At 37.4% G+C, this 19,815-nt stretch overlaps 1 protein-coding gene and 1 pseudogene across 1 annotated transcript; both read left to right on the forward strand.

Moving 5' to 3' along the window:
• Positions 1–552: 552 nt before the first annotated feature.
• LOC118616989 lies at positions 553–1,545 on the forward strand (annotated as a pseudogene).
• A 14,843-nt stretch (positions 1,546–16,388) lies between these two features.
• LOC118617611 (olfactory receptor 5AC2) lies at positions 16,389–17,318 on the forward strand. The gene has a single exon (XM_036243594.1). It carries the CDS (start codon positions 16,395–16,397, stop codon positions 17,316–17,318), a length of 924 nt encoding a protein of 307 aa, XP_036099487.1. The 5' UTR covers positions 16,389–16,394.
• Positions 17,319–19,815: the final 2,497 nt, after the last annotated feature.

The raw sequence follows: 19,815 nt of genomic DNA on the forward strand, positions 1-19,815 counted from the left end.
AGCAGCTGAGTGGCAACTCTCATTTCCTCCAGATCCACAAATAGAAGAGCTATTTTGAGGGGATTTAGCATCCAGAGAATATTGGAAGATTTCATCTCCCCAGCTCTATGCTCCAGAAGATTATATGGGGCCCTGGTGGCAGCCAAGTGATATCACCAGTTCTTGCCACCCCATCTGAACCCTTACAATTCCTCTCTGTAGGGAGAATATGAGTAAAAGCTGGTGAAGAGTGACTTCTCTATCCTACCCTACTCCAGCTTTAGTTCCATAGCCCAGAGATTCTGCCTTCAGGAGATAGAGGAAAGGCTCAAAGATTGGCAAAATTTTCCAAATTTAATGAAAAACATCAACGTACACAACTAAGAAGCTCAACAAATTCCAAGACCAGGATAAATGCAGAGATCCTCATCTAGACACATTAAAATCAAAATGTTAAAAGCCACAGATAAAGGAAAACTACTGTAACTAGTAAGAGACAAATACCTCATCATGTACAAGAGAACCACAATAAAGTTAACAACTGACTACTCATCAGAAACAATGGAGACTAGAATGCCGTAGGATGAGATATTCAAAGTGCTGGGGAAAAAGCCTCTAAAAACAAGACTCTCATACCCAGAAAACCTATCTTTTAAAAATAGTTTTTATAAAATATTCCAGAATAAACAAAAACTGAGAGAATTTGTTCCTAGTAGATCTGCTTTAATAAGGAAATTTCTACAGGCTGAAAAGTCATGACACTAGACAATAACTTAAATCCACACAAAATATTTAAGAGGGACAGTAAAGGTAGTTATGTTTCTAATTACAAAGCACAGTATAATTACATTTTTATTTTCCTTTCTTCTGTGAGCTGATTAAGTAAGCAATTGCATAGCTTTTTTTCCTCCCTAGCTGCATAAAGATCTGCCACCATCCTGAATGACACAGTAACTATCTGGACCAGGAAGTTCATAACCAACATACTACTTCAATGGAAACAAATGGTCATTGACACCCTTCACCCTGGGAAAGCAACAAAAGAGAGAAATTTGGGGGAAAACTAGCCAAAATGTATAAGACCACACAAGATGTCATCTTTTTGTTTTTTAAATATGTTTTTATTGATTGTTTAAAGAGAGAAGAAAGGAAAGGTAGAAACATTGATGTGAAAGAGAAACATTGATCAGCTGCCTCTTGCACGCCCCTTACTGGGGATCGAGCCCCAAACCCAGGTATGTCCTGTTATTGGGAATTGAACTGGGACCTCTCAGTCCATGGGATAACACTCAATCCACAGAGCCACACCAGCCAGGCAATCAGATGTCATCTTTATGTTTGGATTCAGAACCCATTTTGGTGATGGCAAGACCACTGGCTTTGGCATGATTTATGATTCCTTGGATTATGCAAAGAAAAATGAACCCAAACATAGACTTGCAAGACCTGGCCTATTTGAGAAGAAGAAGACCTCAAGAAAACAACAACAACAAAAAGGAACGCAAGAATAGAATGAAGAAAGTCAACGGAACTATAAAGGCCAATGTTGGTGTTGGCAAAAACTGACTTGGATATTGGACAACAGAAGGAGTAAAGATTCTTCAATGATTTTATCTGTGGTGATTGTGTAGATTTTTTTATGAGAGGACTAATAAACTAAGAACTGAGACCTAGAATAACCACTAAGAAAATAACTCAAAATACACTTAAAATCATTAAAAGTATTAAAATAGTATACTATAAAATATCTAAGTATATGAAAAAAGGCAACAAAGTGAAGCTGGAGGGAAAAAAGCAGATAAGACATAGAAAGCAAAAAGCAAATGGCAGAAGTAAATCTAACTATATCAATAATAACATTAAACATAGATAAATTAAACAATCCAATCAAAGGCAAAGATTTTCATACATCATCATCATCATCTAATAAGATACAACCACATGTTGTTTACAGGAGATACACTTCAGATTCAAAGATAAAAATGGCTTTTATGCCACTAAATGGGAAAATGTATCCAATCCAAACAGCAACAGTAGGAAAGGTTCAGTGGCTATACTAATATCAGAGAAAATAGACTTCAAGACAAAGGTAAATTAAAAAATACTTTGAGATGACTGGAGAAGAAAACAGCACAACAAAACTAAGGAAAGTAGCTAAAGCAATACAGTAAAACCTCAAGATAATGGACTAATTGGGACAAAGGGGTGTCATTAAAGCCAAAGTCTGTTATATAATAAAGTAGGTTTTATGAATGCATTATATTAAAAAATTGACAAATTAGTTTACCTGTTTTTACTTATGTAGACACATTTGTGTAATTAAAATTAAGTATGTACAAAATGTTTAATTTCACAGAAAAGTTTTTTATATGCATTACAGTAATTTTAAATTTATACTGAACAGGTCTAGTAAGTGCATGCACTCACCAGTCACTGCTAGTAAACAATGCACAGGGCTGGGGGCTGGGGCATGGCTTAGCACACGTTGGAACATTGGTTGGCACATTAAAACTGCTGCTGAAAGTCATGCCGCATGACAATAGAACCAATTACAGAGCACAATGCAGTGTGATCATTTGCTGAACATTGTTTATCAGTGGTGACTCTTGGATTTAAATATGTAGATTATAGTTTTAGATATGTAACATTTTTATGTTGGTGAAATTACTACAATGCTTATCCAACGTATGGCCTATTCAATAAAATATGTTAAAAATAACAGTGAATAACAAAAAGTAACCTGTTAGTTTAATTATAAGCAAAACTTGATTAAAAGCACTTCAAAATTAACAGGGTATTAATTTTCACATATGACATATAGACTGGAAATTTTGTTCATTTAATCCAAAGTCTGCTAAATCGAGGTACACAAAATTGAGTGTTTACAGTACTTAAAGGGAAATTTATCAAAGAAAAAAAAAAGGTCTGAAATGAAGAGCCTATACTTCCACCTCAAGTAACTATAAAAAGAAAAATAAGCCCGGCCAGTGTGGCTCAGTGGTTGAGCATCTACTCATACACCAAGAGGTCGCCGGTTAGATTTCCAGTCAGAGCACATGCCCAGGTTGTGGGCCCAATCCCCAGTCGGGGGCATGCAGGAGGCGGCCAATCATTGTTCTCTCTCAGCAATGTTTCCATCTCTCTCTCCCTCTCCTTTCCTCTCTCTCTAGAATCAATAAAGGAAAAAAATTTTTTAAAAGGATATATAAACCCCTATATTTACTACAGTGTTATTTTAAAAAAGAAAGAAGCAAAAACAAGCTAATTCTAAAGCAAGCATAAAGAGAGAAATAATAGCGAGAAGAACAAGCATTAATGAAACAAAGACTAGAAAAACAATAAAGAAAACTAGCAAAATCAAAAGTTGGTTCTTTGGGGGTAGGGGGACATTCCTTTAGCTAAACTAAGAATAAAACAAACTTAAATAACTAAAATCAGGAACCAAGGAGAAGATATCACTATTGAATAAACAAAAATAAAAGCTTTCAAAGTGGGAGACAACAAGCATTTATGTCAGATAAAAAAATAAAAAGAACAGCTATTAGGAAACACTGATTTTGGTAGAAGCCCAAATAATGTTCCAATTAGGAGACAAAGACAAGGGGTTTTATGATAAAGGAAAGGGTACAATTAGATCAATAGAAAGAAGGCATTTCTATTGGTGCAGATAAGCTCCCATAATGACGCTAATTCTAAACAATGTTTTTAATTTTCAGTCTGGTAGTCATGAGTCCCCTAGTCTTAATATTTGCTGTCTTGTTAGGCAAACAGTCCTTTAGGGCACGATGTTGCTTTAGGTCCGTGCAAAGGTCATTTTCCCTGTTTTAACATCTAAAGGTCTGAGGCATGAGATGAGCATGGCAGTTCCTCTGGAATGGCAGCTCCAGCTCATTTTAAAGTGGCTTCATTTATACTATTTTTCATTTTATTTTATGTTTTATATTTTTAAATATATATATATATATATATATATTTTACAATACAGATCCAGACTGTAGGACATTCTGGCCCATTCTCTTCAACAACTTTATATTTTAAATATCATTGATCTAGATGAGCACAGCAAACATGAAAGTCATGTGTTGAAGTAGTAGAGAAACAAGATTAAATGATCCAATCAGAATAGAGCCAACTAGGGCAGCAGACTCGACCAGAGCAAGGGTGAGTGTGTGAGGAAGTACAAGAAAGAGTGTGAGTGGGTATGAGTGTGAATGAGCATCTGCATGTCTGTGGAAACTTAAAGCAGACAGTTCCAGTGCTGTGGACAGGCAAACAGCCAGCTACCACTGTGTACTGCTTAGCAGGGTGCTTTTTCACCCTTGAAAATGAAAGTCCCTGCCTTTTTGGAAGATCCACTAGGCTCTCCCTGGGGAAAGGCAGCAGGGAGGGGATAGGGCCCAGCACCTTGTGGCCATGAGTGAGCCTTGTATCCCCAGACCAGTGGTCCCTGCTGTGCCAATGCTGGCCAGCACGCAGTGGCGGCGCTGCAGAGCACTGTCCCAGAGGGTGGCACCATGGCAGCAGCAGCAGCAGCAACAGAGGGGAGGATAGGGAGCAAAGCCCTGCCCATAGCAGCAGTGGGAGGAGCTGAGCACGGCCTCCACCCCCAGCATCAGGAAAGCTCTGGAGCCAAGCCCCACCCCAAAAGCAACAGTAACAGATCTGGAGCTGAGACCTGCCCCTGGCAGCAACAGCAGCAGCAGCAGCAGCAGCAGCAGACGACCATATTTCACAAATCTAGAATAAATACTCCAAAAATGTATATGAAACCAAAAGAGACCTCAAATACCTCAGCAATATTGAGAAAGAAGAAGAAAATTGGGGGGGATAACAATACCAGATATCAAACTATACTACAAAACCATTGTAATCAAAACAACCGGGTACTGACACAAGAACAGGTATACAGATCAATGGATCACAACAGAGAGTCCTTTATGGTCAATTAATATTCAACAAAGGAGGCAAGAGCATACAATGGAGTAAAAACAGTCACTTCAATAAATAATGTTGGGAAAATTGAACAGGTACATGCAAAAAAAAAAAAAAAAGAAAGAAACTAGACCACCAACGTACACCATACACAAGAATAAACTCAAAATGGATAAAAGACTTAAATATAATTTGTGAAGCCATAAAAATCCTAAAAAAAAATGTACGCAGCAAAATTGAAGACATCATATGAAGCAGAATTTTCATTGATACATTATCTAGGTCAAGAGAAACAAAGAAAATAGTTTTTTAAAAGCAGCATCAAAATGTAAAGGGAGCTTGGCTAGTTTAGCTCCATGGTTAGAGCATCAGGCTGCAGTCCAGAGAGACCTGGGTTTGGTTCTCACTAAGGGCACGTACCTCAGTTGCAGTTTGTCCCCAGCCCCAGTTGGGGTTGTGTGGGTGGCAGCCAGTCAATGTGTCTCTCTCACATCTATGTTTCTCTCTCTTTCTTCCTCCCTCTCTCCCTCTCGCTCTATCTGAAGATGAATGCAAAAATGTCCTCAGGTGAAGATAAAACAAAAATGTAAAGGAAATCCACTGAATGGGAGAGCATATTTGCCATATACATCAGATAAAGTGTTAATTTCCAAAATACATAGAGTACTCATACAACTCAACTAAAAGGAAAACAACCCAATTAAATAGACACTTCTCCAAAGAGGACATATACATGGCCAAGAGACATATGAAAAAATATTCATTGTCACTAATCATCAAAGAGATGCAAATTAAAATGACCATGAGGTATCACCTCACACCTGCCAGAATGGCCACCATCAACAAATCATCAAACAAGTGCCGGCGAGGGTGTGGAGAAAAGGAGACTCTAGTACACTGCTGGTGGGAATGCAGACTGGTGCAGCCACTATGGAAAACAATATGGTGTTTCCTCAAAAAATTGAAAATGGAAGTGCCATTTGATCCTAATTCTAGTAATATATCCAAAAAAGCCTGAAACACCAATCAGAAAATATTCATGTACCCCTATGTTCATAGCGGCACTATTTACAATACCTAAGATCTGGAAACAGCCCAAGTGTCTGTCAGTAGATGGGTGGATAAAAATGCTGTGATACGTTTACACAATAGAATACTATGCAGCTATAAGAAAGAAAGCTCTCTTACCCTTTGAGATGACAAGGAGGAATCTGGAGAGTATTATGCTGAGCAAAAATAAGCCAATCAGAGCAAAACAACTATCACATGACCTCACTTATTTGTGGAATATAATGAATAAAATAAGCTGACCAACAAAATAGAACCAAAGTCATGGAAGTGGGGAGCAGACTGACAAACCTCAGTGTGATGGGGGCAGGAAGAGATAAGTCAAAAAACTAATGTGCATATATGCATAACCAGTAGACACAGACAACAGTGCGATGAAGGCAGGGGGGACAGGAACAGGGAGGAGGGTGTCAATGGGGAAAAAAAGTAGGGACATCAGTAATACTTTCAACAATAAAGATAAATTAAAACTTTTTTTCTTTATTCATCTTAGAAAGAGAGGAAGGGAGAGGGAGAGAGAAATAGAAACATTGATTGGTCGCCTTCTGCATGCACCCCACTGGGGATCGGGCTCACAACCTGGGCATGTACCCTGACCAGGAATCAAACCAGCAACCTCTTGGTGCATGGGTCATCGTTCAACCACTGAGCCACACGGGCTGGGCTAAAGATAAATTTTTTAAAAACAATAGACCAACTAATCCTGGCCAGTATGGTTTAGTTGTTTGGGCATCATCCTGTGCACTGAAGGGTAGCAGGTTTGATTCCCAGTCAGGGCACATGCGCTGGTTGCAAGCTTTATTTCAGTAGGGGGCATGCAGGAGGCAGCTGATAGATGTTTTACTCTCACATCAATGTCTCTTTTCTCTGTCTCCCTCTCCCTTCCCCTCTCTCTAAAAATAATTTTTTAAAAAAGAATAAAACTAAGAAATCTGTTTACATCTTATTTGAGAGAAAAGTAAACTTACTGTGTTAACTTACTAAGATATTGAGGTCCATTTCTTTCTTTCTTTCTGTTTTCCTTTTTGTTGATTTTAGAGAGAAAGGAAGGGAGAGGGAGAGAGAGATAGAAACATCAATGAGACAGAAGATCGACTGGCCACTTGAGGTCCATTTCTTAAAGCAGCTAGGGTTGCTGTAACGAATGCATCTACTCTATGCAAAAGGAAAAACAGGGTATGTAATTAAATATTGGATCTGTTTTATAATATAGGATTAAGGAAAACTAGGCTTCAGGATTTTGGTTCTTGGCTTAAATTAAATAGGAAAAAATTACAAGTTTTAAGTGGAGATGGGATGGGTGGATGGATCAGATTATGAGGGCTGCCATAATTAATACCACAGACAGAATAGCTTACTCAACAGAAATTAATGTTCTCATAGTTCTGGAGGCTGGAAGTCCAAGATCAATGTATCAGTAGAGATTGATTTTCTCTAAAGCCTCTCTCCTTGGCTTGCCTTCTCCCTGTGTTCTCATACAGTCTTGCTTCTGTGTGGGCCTAGCTGGTGTCTCTTTGTGTCTTCAAATTTCCTCTTCTTATAAAGACACCAGTCAGATTGAATTAGGACTCACCTTAATGGCCTTATTTTAACTTAACCTCTTTAAAAGCCTTGTTTCCAAATAGTCACATTCCAAGGCACTGAAGGTTAGGGCTTTTACATATGAATTTTAGGGGGACAAAATTCAGTCCATACAGTGGATAAGAGTGGAGTCTGGGTAGTGACATAACAAGTTTTACATTTTATAAGATTGGTCTTGAGGTAGTGTGGAGAATGAACTGGACCAAAGTATTGATGGATTCAGACAGATGAGTTAGGAGGTCATTTTAGTAGTCCTTGCCAGAGATGAGCATAGCTAGAATTTGGTTGTGCCTATAGAGGGTGTGAGAAGTGGATGGATGTGAGAGACTTTTGAATCTGAGGGAGCATTCAATGTCAAGAGCATCTCTCTGTTTTATGGCTTGGATAACTGTTTAGTGGTATCATTCCTCAAGACAGAGAACATATGAAGGTCTGGGGGTAGGATAACTGAAGGTCCTAATTTCAAATTTGGACATGGTGACTCCAAGATAATTTTGAGACTTGCAAAGGAACATGTAAAGTAGGTGTGGCAGGATAGTAAGAAGCTAGGAAAATTGACTTCCGGTCAAGATGGTGGCATAAGTAAACGTCCTCCCACAACCACATCAAACTTACAACTAAACTACTGAACAACCATCATTCAAAACCACCTGAAATCAAGCTGAATAGAAGTCCTACAACTATGAAATTAAAGAAGCAGCCACATCAAGACGGGTAGGAGGGATGAAGGCGTGGATGGGCTGGTCCCACACCCACGTGTGGAGGATAAAAATCAGGGGGATACCTCAGCTGTGAAGGTCCTCCCTGAGGAGTGAGGGGTCCCCATCCCACACCAGGTCACCACCTCGGGGTTCCAGTGCCAGGAAGAGAATCCCCATAACTTTTGGCTGTAAAAACTAGTGGGAACTGAGGCTGAGGGAGACTGAGGCTTCTGGAGCCCCAGGCAGCTCCTCTTAAAGGGTCCATTTACGGACTTACTCGGACTCACACCCTCCAGGCTCCAGCATAGGGGAGGCAGCTTAAAAGGCACCAGAGACATATGGGGAAAAACTGAGTTGGTTGACACTGAGGCAAGGGCGGGAGAGTCAGCTTTCTTGTGGATAGACATGCTGTCAGAGGCCTTTGTTCCTTTGGTGAGCCCTTCCCCAAAAGGGCAGGCAGATGGCCACCATATCTGGGATGCCAGCAACCTGGCTCACACTGTTTGCCCTGCCCTGGTGATTCCCTGAGGCGCAGCCAAGCTATTGCCAGTTGCTTTACCAAAGGAATGTCCTGTCTCGGATCCTGCTTCAGATTTTCCTAAATTCTTTCAAACAAGCAGCATCTGGTCTCAGCAAACCCCATACCTCTTGTTAAGTGGCTCCAGGCCTGGCATTAGAAGCAGCCAAACTTGGTTCACAACTTGGCTTTTCCTGGGCACCTCCAAGCTCAGCACAAGAAGCAGCCATCTGCAGATCACTTTGTAGCTTATGCCTGGTGGCCCCAGGTAGAACACAGGCAGTGGCTGACCTTGCCCTAGAGCCTGCACACCTAGTAGACAGCTTCAGAACACTGCAAAGCACCATTACCCAACCACCTACATAAGTGACACACTCAAGGAATGAACTCATTGGGTACCATAGCTCTGCTGAAGTAAGTCTTGCTCTTTGTTGTGGGCCCCTGTTCTGTGTTGTAGTCAGAGGTTGGTGGATAGTGGGTACAACCAGTCCTTGCAGCTGATCAGCCAGAGTAAAACCCTTCCACTGATGGGCCAACAGAAATCAAGACTCAATTACAACAGAAAGGTGTAAAGTCCACATGAGGGGTGCACCTCGAGGGCCCAGCTGGGAGATCAGGGAGGCTGTGCCATTGGACCTATAGGACACCTACTATAATAGGCCACCCTAGGAAATGCAGAAGACATAGCAACTCTACCTAATACACAGAAACAAACACAGGGAAGCAGCCAAAATGAGGAGACAAAGAAACAGGTCCCAAATGAAAGAACAGAACAAAATTTTGGAAAAGAACTAAGCAAAATGGAGATAAACAACCTAATAGGTGCAGAGTTCAAAACACTGCTTATAAGGATGCTCAATGAACTTAGTGAGAACTTCAATAAACTTAGTGAGGGCCTCAAGAGCATAAAAAGACCAGTCAGAAATGAAGGAGGCACTAACTGAAATAAAGAATAATTTTCAGAAATTCAATAGTAGAGTAGGTAAAGCCAAGAAGCAAACCATCAATTTGGAATATAAGGAAGCAATAAACACCCAATCAGAATAGCAAAAAGAAAAAAAGAATAAAAAAAAAAATGAGAATAGTGTAAGGAGCCTCTGGGACAACTTCAAGCATACCAACATTCGCATCTTGGGAGTGCCAGAAGGAGAAGAGAGAGAGAACAAGAAATCGAAAACCTATTTGAGCCCTGGCCAGTTCGGCTCAGTGGCTGAGCGTCGGCCTGCGGATCAGAGTCCTGGGTTCGGTTCCCGCTAGGGGCACGTATCATAAAAAAAAGAAAGAAAGAAAGAAAGAAAACCTATTTGAAACATTAATGGCAGAAAACTTCCCTAACTTGGTGAAGGAAACTGATATACAAGTCCAGGACACAGAGAGTCCCAAACAAGATGAACCCCAAACAAGAGGCCCACATCAAGACACATCATCATCAAAATGCAAAAGATTCAAGACAAAAAGAGAATCTTAAAAGCAGCAAGAAGAAAGCAATTAGTTACCTACAAGGGAGTTCCCATAAGACTGTCAGCTGATTTCTCAAAAGAAACATTGCAGGCCAGAAGGGAGTGACAAAAAATATTCAGAGTGATGAAAAGCAAGAACCTACAACCAAGATTACTCTATCCTGCAAAGCTGTCATTTAGAATCGATGGCCATATGAAGAGTTTCCCAGACAAGAAAAAAACTAAAGGAGTTCATCACCATCAAACCATTATTATATAAAATGTTGAAGGGTCTTCTTGAAGAAAAAGATAAAAAAATATATGAACAAAGAAATGGCAATAAATACATATCTATCAATAATTGAATCTACAAACAAAATGAACAAGCAGAACAGAAACATGCTCATAGATACAGAGAACATTTTGTTGGTTACCAGATGGGAGGGGGGTTGGTGGAATGAGTTAAAAAAAGGAAGGAAGGAAGGAAGGGATTAAGAAGTACAAATTGGCTGTTAGACTGGCAAACCTCAAAGGGAAGGGGGGGTGGGAGTGGGAAGAAATAAATCAAAGAACTTATATGCATATATGCATAACCAATGGACACAGACAACAGTGTGGGGAAAGGCAGGAGGGGGTGGGAGTGGGGAGGAGAGGGTCAATAGGGGAAAAAGGAGGAACAACTGTAATATATTCAACAATAAAGATAAGTTTAAAATAAAAAAAGAAGCTAGGAAAATTACAAGTGAAAAGGGAAACTGAGTCAAGAAAATTAAATAAGGACCAAGAGTATGGGCAGCTTGCAGCCAGCCTGTGAATCACAAGACCTTATCTTCCCCAACCAAGGACGCTTGAGAGCAAATGGTTAATACCTCTCATCCCTAAGCACAGCTTAAATCACCGGGCCTGGGATAAAAAGAGAACAAAGACTCAATTAGTGCCATTTGTGCCTTCTAAATCCAAGGACAAATATCACTTGGGGGATGTTAGGCAGGAAAGAAAACTGCTAAGACAGGAGGAGGAGAAGGAGGAAAGAAAGGAGTTTTATCTCACCCACTGAACAAAGAAGTCAGCTGTCTTGGGTCTTGCCAAGATAAAATTGCCAGATATTCTCACAAATTCTGGGAAACGCTACATCAAAGTAAATGGAAGACCTTGAAATCTAGTCTGTTGCCCAGTCTGGCAGAGAAACTTTGAAATCTGTAGACAGAAAAGTCTAAAACCCCTAAAACCTCCACCAGGCGGAGTGTTCAGTCTAGCTGGGTGCCCACTTGTCCTATATGCCAAGTGTATAGTCAAACTTCAGTTCTCAAATATCTCCCATCTCAAACAATTCAGGTCTCAACCAAGTTGCTCATGGAAAAAAATGCCTCAGTTTTCTAACAGACACTTTGGCTCTCAACCTGACAACCCTTTCATGCCGATTACATCAGCATGGCGAAAAGTATCTCTCAGCTACAAAGGAGAGAATACATAAGTGTGGGTCAGTTTACTGCTAAACCTCCTGTTGTTAACATCTCAGTAAATAGTTTCATGTTTTTCTTGCTGGCAAATGGACAATTAGTACAATTTTGAAACATAAAGAGGCCATCAAGAGTGCTGATGTTGCTAAGGGTGTGAAAGTGCTCACAAAACAATGATCATAGGCAACTGAAGAGGCAGGCAATTTGTTGTTGATTTGAATAAACAAAAAGCAGTTAGCCAGTGAAAGCATTTCGGAGGCAATGATATGTGAAAAAGTGAAGATGCTGCTTGTTCATCTCCTGAAAGACCCCCCCTGGAATGAGTGCAGAAAAGAGATTTGTTTAAGGTTATTAAGGGGTGTTTTGATAAATTTAAGAAAAGAAGTGTTTGTTTATTGATTAAACAGTACATTACACATGTAGTGTATATAAGAAAGGTTAAGACAAGGAATCATTTGGGGGTCTGGAACAGTTTGATTCAATTTACATTATTTCTAATGGGAAAAAAATTTTTTTCCCTAATGAATTGCTTCTTGAACAGCCTTCCAGAACAAATGAAGTTTGAGAACCAAGGTGACACTGTATTTTTAATAAATTTGCTTTCTTTGCTTCAATGATGCTATCTGTCACTCATCTGAAATTTTTCTTATGAGACTGACAAGAACCAAGGAGGGGCAGCCCTCCTCCTCTGACTCAGGGAGCTGTCCAGAAACAGTAGATATTTGAATGATGACATCATTTTAAAAAACAAGAGAAAGAAAAACAAATATTTCCTAAAAATTATTTACTGATGTTCTGTAAATGTTCCCACAGTAATACCCATAAATTATAAATACAGTTTTTAATTGTTACAACTAGTTATGGGGGTAAATCATGATTAACTCACAATGCCCAGTAGGACAAATTGACTTCATCCAACAGGGAATTCTCTGGAAGCGTAGAGGGAATATAGTTCTTTCCTTGACCTTTGTTTTTATAGAGCAAGTTTAGAAATAGGTGTTATCTCCATTCATTTTGGAGTTACTGATGAAAATCAGGGTGCCAGTAATCTCTGCATGTTCTCATTTCTGCATATTCTACATTACTTCAGGAAAACTATCATTTTCCAGTTTTCCAATGTTTTGCAGGAACTGGGTAAGAGTGCAGTAATTTCTATTACTTAAAAGTTTTGCGATTTGTATTTAGATGTAACAAAATATCTATGTTAGATATCTATATAAGAAATTAAAATTCCATTGAGGCATGGAGGTTTTTCTCAATCAGCCATCAAAATCTGGACAGATGGGAGGAGGATGGCTTACTGTAAAGGAGACACATCATAAAATTCATAAATGATAAACTTAAATAGAAGAACTAAATAATGTGAAAACTCAGAGTAATTATAGTAAGAATGATTTAACAGCTTTAAATTTTATTTTATAATGTAGAGAGTTTAGAATTGAGACACAGCTATGCAGCTTGTATCTACTTTATTGGTAACTTTGCAGAATAAAGATAATTCTGGCCTTTGAGTCTTGTGGCTGTCTATAATACATAGCTTTTAAGATTTCATGGAATCATGAAAAGAAAGGCTAAAGTCAGTCATATAATCCTTATATTATAAAAATATAATATATAATAAATATAATATATAGACAACACTGTTTCCTTTAATCTACCCTGGAGATATTTTTTTCACATTAGTCTTAAAGAAAACAACTACCTAAGACAAATCCTTTTTAGTTTAATTATACTGAATTCATAAAGTGAAATTAGGAATACCTATTATTTGATATTTGATCTGCAAAGAAAGTAAGGCCACTTTATTCAAGACAAAATCTCCACTTTGGAAAAAATAAATGACACTCTTTAACATTCACATAGTTCATTTTCAGTAAATATACTCCAGTGAATCTTTTTAGGTATGGATTCCCTGTAGGTATGTGTTTAATAATTTAAATCTATTAAATCTATTTTTTTTTTTTTTTTTTAGTTTAGGAAGATATAGAATAAGAACTCATTATTCTCCCCACTGATTAAACAAACCTAATTATTTTAATGCATTCTCATTCAACATCTCTTGTATTATAAGTGTCAAAAGGTATGGCTATAAAATTATAAATGTCTTTTTAATAAGTTATTATTTTTTGTCTTTTATTGATTTTTAGAGAGAGAGGAAGGGAGAGGGACCGAGATAGAAACATCGATGAGAGAGAACATTGATTAGCCACTGCCTGCATGCCCCACACTGGGGATTTGGTCCACAACCTGGGCATGTGCCCTGACCAGGAATCAAACCAGCAGTCTCTTGGTACATGGGTTGATGCTCAACCACTGAGCCACACTGTCTGGGCAATAAGTTATTATTTATTTTAACTGTTATTATTGTGGTAAATATGTTTTTATTTCCCTTTCAAGAAACAGGAGGTTACACATTTGCCCCCAGATATTTGGGAAATTCTATTCTGAATTTTCTTTGAGATATAGTTTATAAGCCATAGAAGTAAATCAGTCTTATATTACCTCATGAAAATATCAGTTATGACATACATAATAGCAGAAAAACCTATAAACCTCCTAGAAAAAATTTAACAAGAAAAGTGTTGATACTACATAAAAAAACTATAAAAATGGCTACTTTACTTGGACACCATCTTAAACAATTTCAAAATACCTTTGATTGATTTAAAAAATCATTTCACCCTCAATAGTCAAAGGTCAACTACCAAGTATTTAAGTGGAAAGTATCATTATGAATTTAAGATCATTATGCTAAGTGAAATAAATCAGGAAGAGAAATACAGAGCCTATATGGTTTAACTTATGTGTGGAATCTAAAAAAACAAACCAAACAATAACACTCCTTTTAGATGGTTACCAGAAGGAGGGGGTGACGGGATGGGTGAAAGGAGAAGGAGAATGTAGTCAATAGTATTGTGATAAGTTTGTATGGTGACATAGAATTAGTGGGATGATCACATTGTAAGGTATAAAAATGATGAATCACTATATTGTATACCTGAAACTAATATAACCAATATAATATTATATACCAACTATACTTAAGGGAAAACATTTTAAATAATTATAAATCATTAATAAATATTTTGAAATTGTCACATATTATTTACTCCTAATTTTACAATACTATTTTCAGTGTCAAGTATTCTTTGTTGAAAGCAACAATAGCATTTTACTTACTTCTATTAACATACTAGTGACTGTCCTTTTATATATCGTTCTAGACACATGTGCATATGGGCAAAGAGATATAAACACAGACATAGACACATATACACACATATGTAACAAAATTATAAATGGGCATATGATACATATTTGTGAATGTTCTTTTTGTTTCTAGATTTCGCCCTCATGAACAATGCTTTCTCAAATAATCTTTGTTTTATTCTTGTATATGAATGACATTATTTCTAGAATATATATGCAGGTGTAAGACATTAGATTAAAGTTTATATACATTTCTAATTTTGGCAGATAATATTAGATTCAAAAGGCTGTTATAATTTATATTTCACCAGTTATAGTAAAAATGCTTTTTTCTCACTTTCCTGTCATCAGCAGATATTATTTCTCATTTTGCTTTTTGGCTTATCTAACAAGTAAAAATCATCAATTTAAATAATATTCTTAATTATTAAGGAAGATAAACATTGTTTCATATATTTACTGGTCACATAGACCTGCTGCTCTTCCATAAACATGTCTTTTCATATTTTTTGCCCATTTGTTTCATTGTGTTAACATGTTTTCACCTAGTTGTAAGAAGTTGTGTGTGCATGTGTGTTTTATCATCAAACCTGTATATGCAAAATATGTTACTGATATTTTCCCAACACATTTCTGTCCTTTCCCTTGGTCTCTGCAATAAAAAGTATGTGGTTATACCCTGGCCTGGTGGCTCAGTTGGTTGCATAGTGACATAGACTTAGTCTGGCATAGAATTTGGTCCTGTATACCAAAAGGTTGTGATTCCCAGTCAGGACACATACCTAGGTTACAGGTTCAGTTCCCCGTCAGGATGCATACAGAAAGCAACTGATCGATGTCTTTCTCTCACATAGATGTTTCTCTCTCTCTTTCTTTCTCTCAAATCAATAAAACATATCCTCAGGTGAGGATTAAAAAAAAAGTATGAAGTTATGCCTAAATTATTAGTCTATTTCTTTTCCATATGCAATAGTCATATTTGCATCTTTTCTACATGCAATAGTTTTTCACATGGTTTTAATATTGGCTCAAATATTTGCATTTATTTCAGGTTTGTTTGTTTGTGTTTTCAATTTTAGGGTGAGATACCTAAAAACAGAATTTGTAAACAGACTTACTATAGAATGAAAGTTAAACATTAAAAACTACTAATTAAAAGGAAAACAACACAAAGATATAATTTAATATGCAAAAAAATTACCACTACTGCTTAGCCAGTGAGGCTCAGTGGATTGAGCATCATCCCATGGACTGAGAGGTCCGGGTTGGATTCCTGGTCAGGGCACATGCTCAGGTTGCAGGCTTACTCCCCAGTAGGGGGCATGCAGGAGGCAGCCAACTGATGTTTCTCTCACACATTGATATTTCTAACTCTCTCTCCCTCCCTCTCTCACTAAAAATAAATAAATAAATAAAAATATATTTTTTAAAAAATACCACTGCTTCGTGTTATCTTTAGTGATCATCTTTCTCACATATTTTCTCATTACAGTGATCAAGTGTAGATATGTCAGAAGGAAATAAGACTCTGGTGACGGACTTTGTTCTCACAGGACTTACAGAGAGACCATGGCTGCAAGTCCTCCTCTTCCTCGTGTTCTTAGTCATCTACCTCACCACCATGGTGGGCAACCTTGGACTGATGGCTCTTATTTGGAAGGATGCCCATCTTCACACGCCCATGTACTTGTTCCTCGGTGGTTTAGCTTTTGCAGATGCTTGCACTTCAACTTCTGTAACTCCCAGGATGCTGGTCAATTTCTTAGACAAGTCTGTAATGATATCCCTAGCTGAGTGCATCACCCAATTTTATTTTTTTGCTTCCAGTGCAACTACAGAATGTTTCCTCCTGGTAGTGATGGCCTATGACCGCTATGTAGCCATATGCAATCCCTTGCTTTATCCAGTGGTGATGTCCAAAAGACTCTGCACTGAGTTGATAGGTATTTCATATGTAATTGGTTTTCTGCATCCTCTGATTCATGTGAGTTTGTTATTAAGATTAACTTTCTGCAGGTCTAACATAATACATTATTTCTACTGTGAAATTTTACAACTGTTCAAAATTTCATGCAATGACCCATCTATTAATGCACTAATGATATTTATTTGTGCAGCTTTTATACAAATATCCACTTTAATGACCATCATAATGTCTTATACTCGTGTGCTCTTTGACATCCTGAAAAAAAAGTCTGAAAAGGGCAAAAGTAAAGCCTTCTCCACATGCAGTGCCCACCTGGTCTCTGTCTCGCTGTACTATGGCACTCTCATCTTCATGTATGTGCGTCCTGCATCTGGCCTAGCTGAAGATCAGGACAAAATGTATTCTCTATTTTACACAATTATAATTCCCCTACTAAATCCGTTTATTTACAGTTTGAGAAATAAAGAGGTTATAGGTGCCTTGAGAAGAGTTGCAAAGAAGTAAATAGTTCCAAAGTAAAATTTCAAAACGTTTCTCTTTTCGCCCTTTGCATCAACAAGTCCCCACGTCTGACAGTTCAGCTATGGCTCTGCCCTTTCACCAGAGGACTAGTGGTCAGGGTGCTCGCTGAGCACCGGGTGAAGGAGCCCAGCTTCACACAATGTTTTCTTGGATGTGGGTCCAATTGAAATTACTACTTCAGTTGAAGTGACTTATAGCTACCATAATTGATTTATTTAAAAATATCATAATTTTTGCCCTAGCCAGTTTGGTTCAGCAATTAGAGCATCGGCAGGCAGACCAAGAGTCCAGGGTTCGGTTCCCGCTAAGGTCACGTACCTCAGTTGCAGTTTGTCCCCGGCCCCGTTTGGGGTCGTGTGGGTGGCAACCAGTTGATGTGTCTCTCTCACATTGATGTTTCTCTCTCTCTCTCTTTCCCCCTCTCTCCCTCCCACTCTATCTGAAGATAAATGCAAATGTGGCCTCAGATGAGGATAATATACATACACACACACACACACACACACACACACACACATGTATGTATGTATGTGTATATATATATATATCATAATTTATTTTTATTTGAATATTTATTTTTGAAAATTTGTTATCTGCAAGGGACTCCTCCCCTAAATTTTATTTATTAATTGACAGTAACTGACACTGGTATATAAGTGTGAGTGGCTTATTTGTCTAGAATTGGACAAGATTATCATAATCTTTTTAAAATGTATTTTGGGGGGATTCTCACTTTTAAAATTTTAGGTTAGCTAGTACTTTTAATATTTTATAGATATTTTAAAAGAATCATTTATAATTTATATTATATCTAACTTTCTTTGCTATTATCTAATTCATTAATTTCTGCTATCTTTACATTTTTCCCATCTGGTTTCTTTTCTTTTAACATTCTTTCTTCTAGTCTTTATATTTAGAGTTGAATTCATTTATTTTTAGTTTTTATTTGTTGTTGATATTGTGGGTATTTACATTTTGTGATATTATGAATAATCTTATGAACTGAATTAATTGTTGAGTGTTTCACATGGTTTTGGCTTTCTGCCTCTCATTGCTCATATGAGATTTCTTTTTTTTGGGGTCCTCACCCGATGATATTTTTCCATTGATTTTTAGATAGAGTGGAAGTGAGGGAGAGAGAAAGAAAGAGAACAAAAAACATCCATGTGAGAGAGAGACATTGATTGGTTGGCTTCTGCACAACCATGATCAGGGCTAGGGATTAAACCTGCAAGCCAGGTATGTGCCCTGATTGGGAATTAAAGCTGCAACCTTTTGGTGTATGGAATGATTCTCCAACTGAACCATCCAACCAAGGCAGTCAATCTCTTTTTTATGTAGCAAAAGAAACAAATTTTAGATAGATTAATAAAATGATAAAGGAATATATATTTCTTAGATACAATTTTCTTAATATTTATTTTACAATTTCTGTTTAAATAAACCACAACACCTTATAGATGTTTTGCACATTGATAATAGTCAATACATTTTTCATTGAAAAAAGTGGCAAAGATGCATATTTTATATGACTATACTATAAATGTGGTTGATAATTTTAAATGATTAAGTCTTTTATTTTATTTATTTATTTTTTAATCCTCACCCGGGGACATTTTTGCATTTATCTTCAGATAGAGCAGGAGGGAGAGAGGGAAGAAGAGAGAGAGAGAAACATCATTGTGAGAGAGGCACATCAAGTGGCTGCCACTCACATGACCCCACCTGGGGCTGGGGACAAACTGAAACCAAGGTACGTGCCCTTAGTGGGAACCAAACCTGGGTCTCTCTGGTCCACAGTCTGATGCTCTAACCGTTGAGCCAAACCGACCATGGTGATTTTTAAGTCTTTTAAACACTCAACTGATTTCTCAGAGTGTATCATTTGTTTTTCATCTACAGTCAAGAGTAGAGAATTATTTCACTTGCATTTTCTATTATATTATCACATCAGTGGGTAATCACTGGGTGAGTAAATGCACAAAAGCTCTTACTCCAATAATTGCCCCTTTCGAAAACTGTTTGAAGCACATGTAAAGGAAGATGCTTATGTAAGTCTTTTAAGAATTCTCCATAAAACCAAACTACTTTTCAAGTTTATTATTCCTGAACAAGTTGTTTTGCAAGAGTTTTACATACAAAAAGATTATTTGTGATGAAATAATAATTTAATGTGTTTTAAAAACAAAAGTGACTATATACATCATCTTCAAGCATTTACAGGTAATTTTAGTCAAGTAGCCTCTCCTCTGATATTAAACTATTTGTCTATATGTCTATATATAATTGTTAATAATTTGAATAATAAGATTTCTGGTTTATATGCATTTTTGTTTATATTCTGATTGATAATATCAATGAAAATTGTTATTAGAAGCACTGTGAATATAAAATATATTTTTTTAGGATTAGAAACCCTCTGAAATTTTTCAGTGTTTCCACTAGTCTTCTAATATTGGTATCTCATTTGAGAGGAACT

This window comes from Molossus molossus, unplaced genomic scaffold (assembly GCF_014108415.1).
Source record: "Molossus molossus isolate mMolMol1 unplaced genomic scaffold, mMolMol1.p scaffold_m16_p_5, whole genome shotgun sequence".
Taxonomy (NCBI): Eukaryota; Metazoa; Chordata; class Mammalia; order Chiroptera; family Molossidae; genus Molossus; species Molossus molossus.

Coding starts and splice junctions, on each gene's coding strand:
- LOC118617611 (XM_036243594.1), top strand. CDS start 16,395: ATGTCAGAAGGAAATAAGACTCTGGTGACGGACTTTGTTCTCACAGGA.